General features: G+C 55.4%; 1 protein-coding gene across 6 annotated transcripts in view; it reads right to left on the reverse strand.

The window, feature by feature from the left end:
* Nucleotides 1–9390: 9390 nt before the first annotated feature.
* FCHO1 (FCH and mu domain containing endocytic adaptor 1) overlaps nucleotides 9391–16388 on the reverse strand; it is a 29045-nt gene continuing 22047 nt past the window's right edge. For 5 of the 6 annotated variants that reach the window (XM_040629052.1, XM_040629051.1, XM_040629048.1 and 2 more), the window contains 10 exons: nucleotides 15586–15861; nucleotides 13728–13840; nucleotides 13519–13606; nucleotides 13245–13353; nucleotides 12411–12566; nucleotides 11948–12080; nucleotides 11313–11512; nucleotides 10626–10681; nucleotides 10103–10267; nucleotides 9391–9673 (listed from right to left, as the gene is read on the reverse strand). In XM_040629052.1, the coding sequence (XP_040484986.1) occupies nucleotides 9651–9673; nucleotides 10103–10267; nucleotides 10626–10681; nucleotides 11313–11512; nucleotides 11948–12080; nucleotides 12411–12566; nucleotides 13245–13353; nucleotides 13519–13606; nucleotides 13728–13840; nucleotides 15586–15861 (1319 nt within the window). In that variant the 3' untranslated portion in view covers nucleotides 9391–9650. The remainder of the gene's footprint in view (nucleotides 9674–10102; nucleotides 10268–10625; nucleotides 10682–11312; nucleotides 11513–11947; nucleotides 12081–12410; nucleotides 12567–13244; nucleotides 13354–13518; nucleotides 13607–13727; nucleotides 13841–15585; nucleotides 15862–16388) is intronic. The other variant, XM_040629050.1, reaches the window with a different exon arrangement.

Raw genomic sequence — 16388 nt, forward strand, 5'->3', positions numbered from 1 at the left:
CTGACTGTGTCACCCAGGTGCCCCAAACCTTTGGCATTTTTTATTTGCTCTGTTTCTGACCTTACGATAGCCGAGTCTGTGGACACTGATCCTTTGTCCCCATGGGATCAGCTACCACCCTCTTTATGGGCAAAGTCTCCAACAGATATCAGTAGAACTCACAGAGCACCTCTCATCAAGATTCAGATAGATCCCTTAAAACTTCTCTCTAGAATTAAGGACCCCCTGGGTGGCTCAGTCAGTTAAGCATCTGCCTGCAGCTCAGGTCATGTTTGGGATTGAGTCCTGCTTAGGGCTCCTTGCTCAGTAGGGAGCCTGCTTCTCCCTCTGCCTGCTGCTCCCCCTGCTTGTGCTCTCTCTCTCTCTGAAAAATAAAATCTTTACAAAAAAAAAAAAAAGAGAGAGAGGCACCTGGATGGCTCAGTGGTTTAGGCGTCTGCCTTCAGCTCAGTTCATGATCCCAGGGTCCTGGGATCGAGTCTCACATCGGGCTCCCTGCTCAGGGGGGAGTCTGCTTGTCCCTCTCCCTCCCCCCTGCTCATGCTTTCTCTTACTCTCTCTCTCTCAGACAAATAAATAAAATCTTTTTTTAAAAAAAGAATTAATCAATATCCTATAAATAAAGAAGCGCTTCAGGGCATCAGGGTTCATAACAGAGGATTACAAGGCTCGTGGACTTATAATCCCCTGCACTTGTCCCTGTAATAATCCTGTTCTACCTGTGACAAAACCCGGTAAGCGAAGGATAAAGCTTTGTCCGGACCTCTGAGCAATAAATAACGTTGTTATTGATGAAGAGAACAAAAGCAAGAAAAATGTAGCTTAAATTAAATCTCTCTACAACCTGCAGCCCACTGATAAATCCTTTGAAACAGGAGAAGCATCACATTCCTCAAGGAACTCATGGCTGCCTTAGTGTTGAGGTTTTATTAGAGACCAAAAGGACCGATATCTTTTTTTTTTTTTTTTTTGAGAAAGAGAGAAAGAGAGAGAGGAGGGGGGAGGGGCAGAAAGAATCTTAAGGAGGCTCCTTGCTCAGCAGGGTTCAATCTCTTGACCCTGAGGTCACGACTTGAACCAAAATCAAGAGTCAGATGCTTAACCCACTGAGCCACCCAGGCGCCCCAAAGCAACCTTATGTTGACAATAGTCAGACCTCCAAGGTCCCGTAGACGCTGCTTTCAGCATACAGAAATTCCTTAGAAACTTACGTGATCTCTACCCCCACCTCCCTCCGCGGACTTCGTAGTATAGAATCAGTCACTCCTCACAATCCCAGTGCAGCTCTTTCTGCCCATGGGTCCTGTCCCCGTGCTATAATAAAAATACCTTTGTGCACCAAAAACATCTCAAGAAGTCTTTCTTGACCTTTTGCCCTGGGACCCAAAGCAAATCACATCATGATCCCTCAGCACCCCGAGGCTCCCATCCCCCATTCTCAAAATCCGTTCACACTGAAAGCCAATTTTTCTCCGGAATTGACCTTTTCAAGTGGCTTTTTAGTATTGCAATTGATAAGAAAAGCCGCTATCTTTTTGCTTTCACTTGGGAAGAATGGAAATATACCTGGATGGAAATGGCTCATTGTTTCACAGAGGAAGCCTCTTACTTCCCCCCCTCTTACTGCTGGCGGCTGCTTTGGATGACGTCAGGTTTTCCGCAGGTCCTTCTTTGTTCCAGTATACCCATGATTTGTTTCCCTGCCTCCCTTCTCGAAGCTCTTCACAGGAAGACAGCATCCACCTGTTAACATTCTTGACCTTAAAGAGACAAATTGCCCTTTGCCCAAACTCAAGTTCAGTGCTTACGGTACTTGATTTTGGGAATGAGGACTTCCTCTGAATCCAAGTAGACTTCAAGGCATCCTGACTTTCCCAAAACCTAAAATTAAGCGCCAGTTACAAGGCTTTCTTGGACTGGCTGGCTACTGTCAGAATTGGATTCCAGACTTCTCTCTTAGGGCTCATTCTCTCCGTGCTTTATTAAAATACTATCGCTCTGGGACGCCTGGGTGGCTCAGTCGGTTGACTGTCTGCCTTCAGCTCAGGTCATGATCCTGGGGTCCTGGGATCAAGCCCCCAAGCCCCAGCACTGGCCTTCCTGCTTGGTGGGGAGCCTGCTTCTCCCTCTCCTGCCCCCCTTGCTTGTGCTCTCTCTCTAGAGTCAAATAAATAAATGAATAAAATCTTTAAAATAAAATGGCCCTAACCCTAATGTTTGGAAAGACAGGGGTGACATAGTCTTCGAGGCTTTAAAGAAAAACCTAATAAAGCCCCTTGCCTTAGGACGTCCTAATGATCTATTTCATTTTTTGCCTCTTGGTCTGTGAGAGGGAAGGAAATGCCCTCCATGGGCTCATCTAACAATATGGGTGACGCGGGTAAGGAGCGTTGGTGGGGTCCAGAGCCGACGGCCAAGAAAGAATTCTTGAGACGTCTTTGGTGCAAGGAGGTGACTTTATTAAAGCACGGGGACAGGACCCGTGGGCAGAAAGGGCTGCTGCCCCGGGGCTGTGAGGGGACCGTGAGGGGACTGTGAGGGGTGAGTAATTATATACTTGGAAGCTGGGGGAGGTCAGGACAAAGGGAGGTTTTCAAAAGGAATTTCATCTGCTCTAGAAATTCTCAGGATCCTGGGGGCCTGGCCATTGTCAAGCTCAGGGTGTTTTTCCCTCTAGTAAAGCGTGGACGTTAAGACAGCGGCGAGCGTCCCGGAGGGAAGTATGAGTTACCCTTTGTCTTCCCTTGCCTTAGCTTTGGGGCGGCCTGGAGTGCCTGAGGAACGTCACACATCGCCCCGCTGGGAGGGGGGTGGTCGCGGGGGTCACCCTGGGCTTCACCCTCAGCTTGCCTTCTGCTCCCCCATCGTGGGGACCGTCATCCACCCAGAGGGTGTAAGAGCCGACAGCTTCACCCTGCAGCCTGGGGACATCCCCCTGGCCTCACAGCCATTTCCGCCACTGCCCTTTGAGTTAAGGCCACTGAAGAAATTGTCTCTTGGGGTCCATCCTTGTATTTTGGCCAAGGGCAAAACTGCAAACATTTATATCCATACGTATGTCAGTACACCTCTGAGGTAGCCCATAACTTTGGGATGTTCTGGAAACAGCAAAGTTCCCTTATCTCCAGCAGGAATATAATAAAAACAGCTCCTACGTCCAAAATGTATTAGATGCCATATTTTGCCAGTTGCTCTGGCTACTAGTAAGATTCCTGACTATTCCAGACTTGACTCCCTGGAGGCCCAAATAAACAACCTTGCTGATATTTTGGCCCCCCCCCATGCTGCTCTCCAGGAAGCCAATTGCCAAACCTCTGTCATCGTCCCAAGGGAGGTTCTCCCAAACGATAATTTGGAAAAAACAAAAACAAAAAAACTGAACAGAGACATCCAATCATTGGCCCCAGAAAAGGAAAAACAGTATTGGAAATCTAATAGTTGTTGGTTTGATAAAAAGAGAGAACTCTGGTTTGGACCAACTAACAATTCGGCTCTACCAGAAATTCTTTTTTTTTTTTTTTTTTAATTTTTTTGAAGAGATAGAGACAGCCAGAGAGAGGGGGAACACAAGCAGGGGGAGTGGGAGAGGAAGAAGCAGGCTCCCAGCGGAGGAGCCTGATGTGGGGCTTGATTCCAGAACGCCGGGATCACGCCCTGAGCCAAAGGCAGATGCTTAACGACTGCGCCACCCAGGCGCTCCTCTACCAGAAATTCTAAAAGTCCCACAACTTTTCATTGTATATGCATTAAACCATTGGTTCGCTGACACAACGAGAGCATCCCCGACCTAGTGTCGTTGGGAAATTGTAATAAGGCCACGACAAGTGCCTCCTTTGCTCATCTAACCTGTTCCAAGTACAGTCCTGGGAAACCTGGTCACACAAATGGATTTCCTAGAGCTTCCTTGTCTCATGGGTATAAATACGTTTGAGTCGTGGTTTGTATATTTCTCACTGGACCGAACGAAGCTTTCCACTGTAGACAGGCCACTGTCTCTTCTGTGGCTAAAATTGGTTTAGAAAAGATTATCTCTCCCTGGAACTTCTCTGGAATTTCATAACGATCGGGGAACCCATTTTAACCAGTCAGGGGCTTTGACAAGTCTGCTGTTGGGCTGGTTTACTTTCGGGGGGCATGCCGGCCCTAATTCTCAGGGTTAGTCGAGCACCCTGACAGCATCATTGAGGCTTAACTCAAGGGGCACCCGGCTGGCTCAGTCGGTAGAGCATTCGACTCCTGATCTCAGGGTCTTGAGTTCAAGCCCCACGTTGGCCATAGAGCTCACTTAAAAAAGAAAAAAAGACTCTGTTTAGGACACAGAATTTGTAGGGACCCTCCAAATGCCTTGGCCGAAAGCATTGTCATCGGTCTTTTGAAACCTCAGGTGTACCCCCTTTGGAACTCCTAGACTCTCACCCCTTGAGATGGTCATAGGATGTCCAATGCACTTGCCTCTTGCCTCTTTTGCCCTACAGCTGATAAAGGAGATAGACTTCAATATTGTAAAGACCTAATTGCTTTGATGAAAAAATAACCATGCTAGGGGTGCCTGGGTGGCTCAGTAGGTTAAGCACCTGAACTCTTGGTTTTGACTCAGGTCATGATCTCAGGGTCGTGGGATCCAACCCGAGTTGGGCTCTGCACTGAGCGTGGAGGCTGCTTGAGATTCTCTCTTTCTCCATCTGCCCCTCCTCCTCCGTTCCCGCTCTCTCTCTCTCTTTAAAAAAAAAAATTTGCTTTAGCAGGGTAATCTTTCCAAAGTGCACTCCCGGTAGGGGTGGGGGTGGGTGGAGGCGGTGGCCAGGACCTTAAAGCATCACTCCTTGAATGCTGGTGATTTCGTCTATTGGAAAAGACAGCTCCGGAAAGGCTCCCTTGAACCTCACTGGAAAGGCCCTCCTCAGGCATTACTAGACACTCTCATGCCACCAAACTCCAGAGAACAGACTCTTGGATTCACGTGACCCAGCTAAAAAAAGCACCAAACCCTGGCTGGGTGTGTCTACATGCCATCGGGTGACAGGTAAGTAAAGATTTCCCAGAGCTGAAGCCGACGACATCTACCAAGGCAGGTTCCCCAAGATGCCCGGAGCAGGCCCGTATCCTTTTCCTCACTGTTGTATCTTCTTTCTTTCACGGAGAGACGGTGCCCTCGTCCGCATTTCTGAAGCCCTTGTGAAAGGGGGGAACCCTCTTCTTTTGAATATAGACCTTCAGAAATGGTTTCATTATGATCCAGTGACAAATTAAGTTTTCACTTGATTTTTCTTTTCTTTTTTTAGATGTTATTTATTCATGAGAGAGAGAGAGAGAGCACAGAGGCAGAGGGAGAGGGAGAAGCAGACTCCCCGCTGAGCAGGGAACCCGATGCGGGGCTCCATCCCAGGACCCCAGGATTATGACCTGAGCCGAGGGCAGACGCTTAAGGGACTGAACCACCCAGGCGCCCCTCAATTGCTTTTTCTGAAGGCTTAGAAGGTTAAAAGGTTCAGAATTCATCAGTTTTTTCTTTCACCTGAATTGTTTACTCACTCTGGCTTCTTGTCCAAATTCACAGTGTCAGAACTTGCAAACCAGCCGGCTGTCTTTGTTTGTTTCCAAACAGCTCTTTGGGGGTAACAATACCGTTTAACACGTGTACGAAGTGTTGCTGTTTTGCCAAAAGTTCATTAGCTACTGCCTCTTGCTTATGCTTGCAGCGTATCTTCCCACACGCATATCCCCGATTTTCCCCAAATAATTTCATCAGTGGGCTCCTGCGGTCGTCCCAGCTCTGCTGTCATGGCGCCTTTAAGCAGGGACTTCCAGGAGGCAGATGTGACTCCGGATTTGCCTCCATAGAGAGAACTTCTGTCCCCTGTCTGAATGAGTGCCAATAAATATTTTTAGTTGGCGACTTTCAGCTCTAGGATCCCGGTTTAGAACTGTCACACAGTTTGGAGTTGTTATGTTACTTTCGATTCTGTAATTATCCCACTAAGGAGATGATTCTGTCCCACTAAGGAGATGATCTCCAGCGCTTACCATCTTGATAAATATGGGCTACGTACGGGAAGTGCCTGAGGTTCTCCCGAGACCTGCCCTTGTTGCTCCAATGTGACACAGTAGGTTTCCATTCTGCGTAATTGCCCTTTGGGCAGTTCTGCGGCACGACACCCGGGAAAGAACCTTCCTGACATCAAAGGATACAAAGTCACTGGATTAAGAAAACCTGACTTTTGTTTTAAGATTTATTTATTTGAGGGTTAAGCGTCTGATCCCGGAGTCCAGGAATCGAGTCCTGCATCGGGTTCCCTGCCCAGCGGGGAGCCTGCTTCTCCCTCTGCCCTTCACCCTGGTTGTGCTCTCTCTCGCTCGCTCTCTCAAAGAAATAAATACAATCTTAAAAAAAAAAAAAAGATTTATTTATTTGAGAGAGAAATTGTGAGTTGGGGGAAGGGGAGAGGGAGAGAGAGAGAAACAGATGCCCCTCTGAGCACAAAGCCGGACGCGGGGGGCTTGATCTCACCACCCTGAGATCATGACCTGAACCGAAATCAAGAGTTGGATGCTTCACCGACTGAGCCACCCAGGCGCTCCAAGAAAACCCAACTCTTGATCAGCAATGCCTTTGGAGAAAGAGCTTGATCCAAATGGGGAAATGTGAAAATTGATAAAGAGAAAGTTCACAAAAAAAGGAGTGGGGGAGCCCTACCTCTCAACGTCAATTACAGGAAGAAGTGTCAATTACAGCCCCAACAGAAGAACCTGCAACAGGAAAGAATCATGGACTAGAAACCCCAACAGGAAGCAGTGGACATGGCATCTCCTGCAAGAACTGGACTATCTCAGCAACTTAGCCAATGAAAAACCGTCATCGCCCTGAACTTCTGCTTCTCTCCAATGGACTTTAGTTCAAAACAACTCCTCCCCACTTCTTCCTTCTCCATGAAATAACGTGCCTCTCCTTTGTTTATGGGACATGCCTGTAGTTTTGCCACAACCTGCATGTCCCAAATTGTAGTTCCTCGGCTGTTCCCAAAGAAACCCATTTTGCTGGTGAAATAACCGGCCGTTTAATTTTAAGGCTAACAACACCTACAGTGGGATATTGCTCGGCCGTAACAAGGAATAAAGCCCTGACATGCTACAACATGGATGAACCTCAAATACATCGTGAGTGAAAGAAGCCAGACACAAAAGGCCACAAAGTGCACGGTTCCGCTTATATGAAATGCCCAGGACAGGTGAGTCTAGAGACTGGAAGCAGACTGGTGGTTGCCAGGGGCTGGGGGAGGGGCGGAGGAAGTGACAGCTCATGAGGATGGGGGATGGGGTCTCCCTTTTGGGTGAAGGGAATGTTCTAGAACTAGATAGAGGTGATGGCTGCACAACATGGTGAACGTGCTATGTGCCACTGAATTGTTCACTTCCAGTGGTTCATTTCCTGTTATTTTAATTGAATGTCCTCTCAATTAAAAAAAGAAAACCTGACGAGGCCATTCACCCACTGGGGGTGGCCTCTGAGGCAAGTGACCTAATCACTTTGTGCCCCAAATGGAGGTTCGGGAGCCTCCCAGGCAGAGGAGACCAGGGCATCATCAGCCACCACATGACAACCTGCCCACCCACAGCCAGTTGGGACCCCACCCCCCCTTTCTGGGAATCGTCCTCCAAAGATAGGCACAAGTCATACCAGCTCCGGAAGGCCTGGCTATTCGAAGGCCACACGCAGGAAATGCCTTCTGTGTTTTAAAATGCACCTAACCTCACCCGTGACCCGAAGAAAGCCAAATTAAAGCTGCTAGGATGTGGCGGCAGATAAGACTGCGTCCTGTCATGTAGTGGCCCGTGGCAGGGACGTGGCACCCCAGCCACTCAGCCACTCAGGGCCAGTACAGGGACCATCTTGGAGGCGCCGAGGCCACTGAGCACACATGCACACGCACACACACACACACACACACGCACACTTAGGAGGGAAGGCACACTCCCACTGGCTCAGACATTTGATTCTGGCTCCTTTATAGGCCCACGAGCTCAGGGAGCCACAGGTGATCTGATGTCGCCGCTGAGGAGCTGAGACCCCCTCGAGGGGGAGGGACCGCCTCACCTGGCTCCGGAGTCCTCGCCCTGTACCTGGTCCAGGCAGGAGAGCGAGCGCGCTGGGGCCCTGGCTGCCTGGACCGCCCCCCTTTTGTTGTCAAAGGTGCCTTGCGGATGCTCCCCAGAGGTCCCCCAGCTAGAGGACCCCCCTCCCCCCATTTCTCCGATGAGGAAACTGAGGCACGGCCAGACCCTCCCCACCCCACCCCCATCTGTCTCTGGAGGACAGAGTAGGAGGATTAGAGTGAAGGTCAAATCCTGCTTCCTGTGTCGCCAGCTCCATCTTGCGCCGGCTTGGTCTTCGGGATCTGCGTGGGCTCAGGGTCCTCATGTGTCCATCGGGATCTAGGGTCGTCCGCTGAGCTCGGAATGTGCTGGTTACCTCACCTGTCCTGGGCGCCCCTCAGGCCACCCCTTGCTCACGTGCCCCCTGCCCCGGGCTTCCCGCTGCTGGCATGTTCCTTCTGTGTCAGGTGCTCTTCGAAGTGTGCAATCTCCTGACAGCCCCCCAGTGAGATGGGTTGCAGATGAGGAAACTGAGGCCAGAGAGGTTAAGTCACTCGCTCAAAGTCACACAGCCCCTGGTGGCCAAGCAGGCTCTAAACCCAGGCCTTTTGGCTTCATAGCCTCATGGCTTCCAGGAGCTTTGTTCTGCTCGCAGCCACGTCCCAGTGGCCTGGCATACAGTAGGTAGTTAATCAATGTTTGTAGATTGACTAATAGATTTCTCTCAGAACTCAGAACTCCCCATTCCTTTGCTTGGAATGCCCATCCTTATCTTGCAAACTCTTTTTTTTTTTTTTAAGGTTATTTATTTATTTATTTATTTGACAGAGAGAGACAGCCACCGAGAGAGGGAACACATGCAGGGGGAATGGGAGAGGAAGAAGCAGTCTCCTAGCGGAGAAGCCTGATGTGGGGCTCGATCCCAGAACGCTGGGATCACGCCCTGAGCCAAAGGCAGATGCTTAATGACTGCGCCACCCAGGCGCCCCTATCTTGCAAACTTTTATTCATACTTCAGAGCCCCATTCATAATGCCCTCTCCTTAGGAAGAGCCTGAATCCCCCTCTGGGTTCCTCTAGTCCTTGTCCCTTCCACCAGCTCAGCTCTAAGCTCACAGAGCTCAGAGGTCCATGGAGCTCGGGGTGTCCATGTCTGGCTTTTTCAACCCCCTGGTGCCACCTTGCACAGGCTAGGTGGGGGGAGGGGGGCGGTGGGGAACATTAGGGGTATTACATCTCCCCCCCCATCTTCCCTTCCTCTCCTCTCTGGCAACGTGAAGGAAATTTCGTGGAGCAGGAAAAGGCTTATTTATTTTATTAGAAAATAAAGTTTATTCAAAGAACATTAAAAGTCCAAGGACCTGTATGGGAATTGGCTTGCGCAAGAGTGACTCTCCGGCTCAGCCAGGCTGGGTGTGGGGCTCCTTCTCCACGGAGTCCGGGCCCCAAGGGAGGCCGGGGTGCGATCCCAGCGTCTGGCAGGAAGGCAGGGATCAGTGAGCGAGCACCAGGACGCAGTGCAGAGCTGGGGGCCAGCGGGGCTGGTCGGCTTCTGCGGGCTCAGCAGCTCACCAGGTACATCCCTGTGCGGGCGGTGCCATGAGCGGGGAGGAAGGGAGGGGTGTCCCTTGCCCCTCCCCTGGGATCCCCCGATCCTCCTGCAAACACCCCTGTAACTCACTGGTCCCACTGCCCTGTGGGCCCCAGTAGCCCCTTGTGGTGGCAGGAGAATGGGGTGGGGGCAGTGTGGCCGTGTGGCTCCCGGCTCCCTGTCTTGGGTCCTCGCAAGGACGCCCTACAGGGGCCCTTCCACCCTTCCCACTGCGGCCCTCACTGACCCTCCCCACTTGGGCACACCATCCTGGGCCTCAAGGGCCCAACCCCCACCAACCATCCCAAACACCCCAGATGCCCCCCTACCCCGCACCCTGGCAGAAGCAGGGGATGGGGCTCAGGGCCTGGCATGGTCCTGGCTTCAGGGCCGGGCAGTGGCAGGGCGGGTAGGGGAGTACCTGTGGCAAACCTCCTCTTTACAAGTGACATGCGGTAGCCACTGCCCACCAACTCCAGGTCCACGCCGGACAGAGTGGTCCCCTCACTGGTGAACTGAGCGGCCACAGGGCTGGGTGTGCTGGAGCCCGAGCATGGCTCCCAGCTGGCGGATAGGTGGCCAGAGCCTGGGGAGGCCTGAGGTCAGCCGTGTCCCAGCCTCAGCCCCAGTCCTGCTGGGACCCGGGCTCTTCCCAAGCCCTTTGAACTGTGGCCTCTGTCTCTTCTGACCTCCTCTTGTGCTCCTGAACCCTTTTCCTTTGGCCCCTCGGGGCTATGTGTAAATTGCAAAGGAGTCCTGCCTCAGGGCCTTTGTACCTGCTATGCCTGCCCCCCCCATGTCCTCTCCCACAGCTTTGTCAAAGCCCTTTTAAGCTTTCCTCCATGTCTACACTTCTCCCCCAGCACATCCCCAATTCTCCCACATTTTAAACAAGCCCCTCCCACCTGAAACCCCCTGAGATCTCACGCGCAACCATAACTCACCCCCTGCTTCAGACACATCTGGAAGCTTCCAAAGGAGCCGCTTCTCCTCCAGATTCCTGGCATCAAGAAAAGCTTGGTCAGGTCTCTCCCAGAGAGGACAGTGGGAGCCGAGGGTCCCAGCTCGGTCACCTCTCAGCTCCGTGACCCCAGCAAGCCAGGTCCTCTCCCTCGCCTCAGTTTCCCCATCTGTAAAATGGATGTGTGGTGTGGCGCAGCTGGCCCCCAAGGACCCCACAGCCTTGCAGCATTTTTAGATAATGCATTTAGTCCTTCAAGTCCGGGTTCTTCGTGGCAGGTCAAAGGCACCATGGTGGGGTGACTCAGAGCCCAGGGCAGAGAGTGGGCGGCCGGGTTCAGATCCTGGTGTGACGGCAGATAAGTGACTTAGCCTCCCTCTGCCTCAGTTCTCCCTCCACAAAGGGGGATGATGGCAGTCCACACCTCAAGGGAGTGCTAAAAGCCCTGCACCAGTCCGTGTATATAGAACACATGGAACACGCCTGACACACAGGAAGCGGTTGGTGTCGATATTATTATTGCTGATAACGGCACCCTTAGCTCTAAGCAAGGGGGCTCCCGCTGAATGGTCAGACCTACGGCGGACCCTTTAGCTGCTGCATCAAGGAGACGTCTGGGAGGGCTCTAGGGTCACGGCCGTGCCTCCTTTGGCCTCCCACACGCCCTCACCAGGTGGCGGCTGGCTGTAGGCGGATGTTGGTCACGGGCTCCCCCACAGGCAGCAGGATCTGGACGTTGGTGAGTGGTGTGGGCACGGCCGTGGCACCGGGCCGGTAGCTGTACTCCACCGAGACCTGAGTGAGGGTCGCCCCGCACTGCCAGTGGGCGCTCAGCTGTAGCGGCACAGACTGGGGACCCGGGCGGGAGAACTGGGAGGAGCGAGAACAGGAGAGGGGACACAGCTTAGGCCGTCCTGTCCTGCCATGCCACGCACTATTCAACCCCCTGGACTCTGCCAGACCCGACTCAGCACTGTCTATACCACCCCGGGGAGCCTCTTCCTCCTTGCTCAAGAGATCATTTCGATCAGAGTCTGTATGACACCAGTTTCCAGCAGAGGGCAAGAGAGTGCCTCGTTCTGCCAGAGTGGCTGCCGGATGCCAGCTCAGGGCCCCGGGATGGGGCCTCTCCTAATTTACATAATGGTGCCACCCGCACTAATGGGGGGCCTGCCCCCCCACTGCCTACCCCCCCCCAGCTCCCTCTGCTCTCTTTACCCTGGCCTGCACGTCCTCGGCCTGCTCACCCTGCCCAGCCCTAAGCCCGTCCCGGCTCCCTCGCCCCGTCCCAGCCCCGCGGCGCACCTGGTACCGCAGCAGCACTACGTTGTAGTAGGACGCGGCCGGGTTCTGCTCCGCCTGGCGCTGCAGGGCCTCGGTCAGAGCCGCCATGTTGAGCCAGAAGTCTTTGGTCTCAGGGTCGCTCTGGGAGGGGTCACTGCAGAGACCAGGAATAATCACCCCAACCCTGGGGAGACACCTTCCCGAGGCCCTCAGCCTCCGACCTACCCCAAGGGCTTCCTACAGAGGCGGATTCCCTGGCTCACTTTGGGCCCGGGCAAGCATGGCCCCCGGGGGTGGGGGGTGGGGAGTGGGGGGTGGGAGGCGAAGAAGAAAAGAACAATGAGGTCCCGAAGGGAGAGTGACTTGCCCAGGGCCACACAGCCAATCCCAGGAGGCAGGGCCCGAATTCACAGGCAGGGAGCTCCCGGACCCCACCAGCCTCTGGGACCCCCTGCCTCTGACCCCCCAACTCCCCCTCCAGTACCTGAAGAGTAGGTCGGCGTTGGGCTGGAAGTGCTCAATGGCGGACGTGTGCACGAGACGGAAGCTGAGGACAGGTGGGGGCGGGGTCCCGCTGAACACACGCACGATGCCCGCTGGGAAGGTCATGGTCAGCTCCCCAGTTACTCGAGCCAGGCAGCTGGGGTGGGGGGTGAGGAGACTGGGTGTTGGCTCGGGGCTCTGCTGGCACCTCATCCTCCCTTCTCTCCTGACTCTACCACAGCCTGTGGCTCCCCGAGCCCCTCGGAAGAAGCGAGGGCCTGACCGTGCCCGGTGTCCTTGTGCCCTTGCCTGGACAGCAATCCAGGCACCAGGAAGAAACCACACTGGGCTGAAGGAGGCAGGAACGTCCCCTTCCCTCGCTCTCTTGACCCCTAGGCTACCAGGAAGCTCAAAGCAAAACATTCAGTTATAGATCTGTCCTCACGTTGGGTTTCAGGCTGAATACTCTCCCCTTTGTGGTTTGATCTTCAGGTCTTCCCTACTGGGTGCTGCCCCTAGATTATTCCTGGTCCCTCGATTCACCCTTAACCCAGCCCTCCACGGGCCTGGCCTCTGGTCTCGCTCCCTTCACCCGTCAACGTGATGCCCAGCGCAACTGCTCTAACCTGTGGTTACGACGAGGCCTCTCCCTGCTCTAATACCCTCCGTGGTTCCCACTGCTCTCAGGACAGGGGCCTGGTTGCTTGGCTCAGAGTTTGAGGCCCTTCCACCGTAAAGCAGGTCAAGAAACACAGCTGAAGGCTGTCTCTCCTGGAACCTAGACCCAGAGGCCCCAGAGAGTCCTGTTTGTCCCTGTCCCCCCATCACTGCGTACCTGGGGCCGTGGCCTCGAAAGTAGGCATGGACATATTCGGTGAAGGCGGTAGCTACAGGCAGGGCATCCTGGGAGCCCAGGACCACAGGGCTGGGTCCCCTGGAGATTCCTGATGGGGCCGGAGGGAATGGGGACAGACGGAGTGGGCACAGGTCCCAGGCTCCAGAGCCCACCTTCTGCCAGCAGGGCCTCCAGCGCCTCACTTAGCCACCCACCCGGGCCAGAGAGGGTGAGAGTGAGGCCCAGAGGGGGGCCTGGGGCTGCCCCACCGTACCGTGTGCCGTCTGTGATGAGAAGCCCGTCCGGTCCGAAAGGGTGCTGGCAGTGGAAGAGCCCAGCGGGGAGGGGCTCAGAGACCGGGACTGGGGAAGGAGACAGGCCAGGCTGTGACACCCCGGGAGCAGCACCCTGATGCTGCCTGCCCCCCACCAGAGGCACCCCCGGCCCTGCTCCCACTGCTGCACCCCCTCACCCTCACCCTACCAGGTCGCCGTTGCTGCGCGTGAGGGGGCAGGACACCTTCCTGGCGCGGGCTCTCCGGGGGGGCGCTGCCAGGCCCTCTCTGGCTGCAGGGTCAGCAGGCCCGGGCATCACGTCTGGGGAGGGAGTGAGAGACAGACAGCTGTACAGCCGAGATGCTGCCATGGGCCTCTCGCGCCTCCCCAGAAAAGGAACTTCTCCCCAAAACTGGGAGTCAGGCTTATTTTGGGGAGACCCCCTGAGTCTGAAGTCTTGGGGCTGCAGAGAGAATGCTGGACAGGATTGCAGAGGCCATCCACAGCCCCGAGCCTCCCAGACACTGGACTGATGGCCCAGTAAGGGGTTACTGGGGGTATGCGAGCAAGGGCTGGGTGCTCTGGATGCCCGGGGTGGGGGGCGGGGGGGTTGTGACCTTCATCTTCTCTGTGACTATGAGTATGACGTAGCCTCCGACTCTGGCCTGTGTCTCAGTCTCACCCAGTAAGGTCACTCACTAGGCACTGCTGATCACTCAGGTGCCCTGCTAGGCTCCATCTATGGAGACCTGCTCGCCCTCCTCCCCTCCCACCTACACCCCTGGTGTGCTCCTCTCTGCCACAGGGCTTCTCAACAGCACTGTTGACACCGGGGTCCCGAGCTATCTCGGGCGGCGGAGGGGGGGGGGGATCCCGTACCCTGTGGGGTGTTGACCAGCATCCCTGGCCTCCACCCGCCTGCGGTCCATAGTACCCATCCCCCTAGTGGTGACAATCTAAGATCAGCAGCAACATTGCCAAGTGTCCCCTAGGGGGCAGAACCGGCCTGATGGAGAACCCCAGTTCTACGGTGAGGCTCAGACAACTCCGCTTGACTAGTCTACACGCGTGCTTGACACTCACTCCCCTGGGGCCTCCCCTGAATCAGCTCCAAACTGGCTCTTTCTCTAATCAAGGATGGCGCCGAGCACCCGTGTCGCCGCTGTTGGGGACTTCGTGTGGTCACAGCCTTCTGATTCAGGCTCCCCCGCACCCCCCCACAACTCAAAGCTTCCTCCCAACCTGTAGCCTAGCCCTGCCCCAGCTCACCCTGGGCCCTCCCTCTCCTGGGCGGCCTCCCCTCCTGCTTCACACAGCTGCCCCTGGGGAGCTCCAATCTGGCCTCCCCCGAACTCAGGGTTCACTGGCCGCCTGACATCTAGAGGCCCGGTCTCAACATCCCCCACTCCAGCTTATTCCCCGCCTGTTCTCCTCCTCCCTGGAACGCCCAGCTGCCCTCAAGAGCTCCACCTTGACCCCTCTGCTCTCTCACCCGTGTCTGCGTGCCTGCTTCTCCCCACTGTTACCTCATCCCGACTTCCCCACCAGCCTGGTCTCCAGCTCCCACCCCCAGGTGGACAGAGGGCGCCCATAATCTGAGTCACAGCAAGCCCAGGTCTTGCTAGGGGTACAACTCACATCACTCCCAGAGACTACCAGGTCCTGCTCGGAGCAATCTCCCTCCTCTCCCTCCTTTCCCCTGTCATCACTCTGTTCCAGCTTCACCTGCCTCCCAGCTGTTCCTCAAAGGGCCTTGTTGGTTACCACCCCAGGGCCTTTGTACAGGATGTGCCCTGGGCTGGGAAGACCCTGCCCCCCACGGCCAAATGGTTCCTTCCTCACCTCCATCAACTCTGAGCTCAGAGGTCACCTCCTCAGGGAGGTTCCAACCTTCTGAGCCCTCACCAGGCACCTGCCATCTCCACCTTGTTAAATATGCATCTCATTATTGTCCCTGCAAGGGTGAGGGTTCTGGGCTGTCCCCAGCACCCCATTCAGGCCCTGGCCACAGTAGGTGCCCAGTCTTCCCCACCCAGGGCTCTGATAACTCTGACTCCTGGACTCACCTCCTCCAGCCACAGCCTCCAGCCCCCAGGGACCCGGGGATGGGGCGAGGGGCTGTGGCGAGTCCGACGCTGGCAGGGGCCGTGTCCCCCTCGACTCGGAGGCCGGCGCCCTATAGCTAGGTGGGCTCTGTGGGGTGCCCGGGCGGGGGACCCAGGAATCCGGGGAGGGGCCAGGCGCCACGTGGGATGGCGAGTCCAGGCCGGAGTCCTCCACATTCTCGGGCGACGAGGAGGAGAAAGGTGAGGGGCTGGAGGTGAAGCCGAGGCTGCTGGAGCCTGGAGGGGGGGGCGGGGGTGCCAGCTCCAGACCCCGCCCACATGGAGGCCCCGTCCTTCCTCCTGCGGGCCACGCCCACTCAAAGCCTCGCCCACCCCTCAGGCCACGCCCCCTGGCCCCTTCCTTCTCCGCTGAAGCTCCGCCCGTCCATCCATGGTCACCTACGCTACTACAGAGGCCTCGCCTTCTCGGTGGCCCCGCCCACTCACGCTGTGGCCCCGCCCACCATCCCATTGACCAGTCTATCTTCTCAGTGACCCGCACAGGGCCCCCGAATGCTCCCTCCAGCCTGGCCCACCCTCCCACCTACCCTTGCAATGGCCCCACCCAGCCTCCTGCTAGCCAAGCCTGTGCCCCTGAAGCCCCCACCCCCATCACCTGTAAAGTCTTCGTGGTCAAAGGCCGACTCTAGGGGCGGCCCAAAGAGGTTCTTGGAAAATTGCTCATCTGACTGCAGCTTCTCTGCACAGCTGTGGACGAAGTGGACAGGAGGGATGGTTTCTATCGTTTCGATGCCCCCCCCCCC

The sequence above is a fragment of the Ursus maritimus genome, unplaced genomic scaffold (genome assembly GCF_017311325.1).
Source record: "Ursus maritimus isolate PB19 unplaced genomic scaffold, ASM1731132v1 scaffold_14, whole genome shotgun sequence".
Taxonomy (NCBI): Eukaryota; Metazoa; Chordata; class Mammalia; order Carnivora; family Ursidae; genus Ursus; species Ursus maritimus.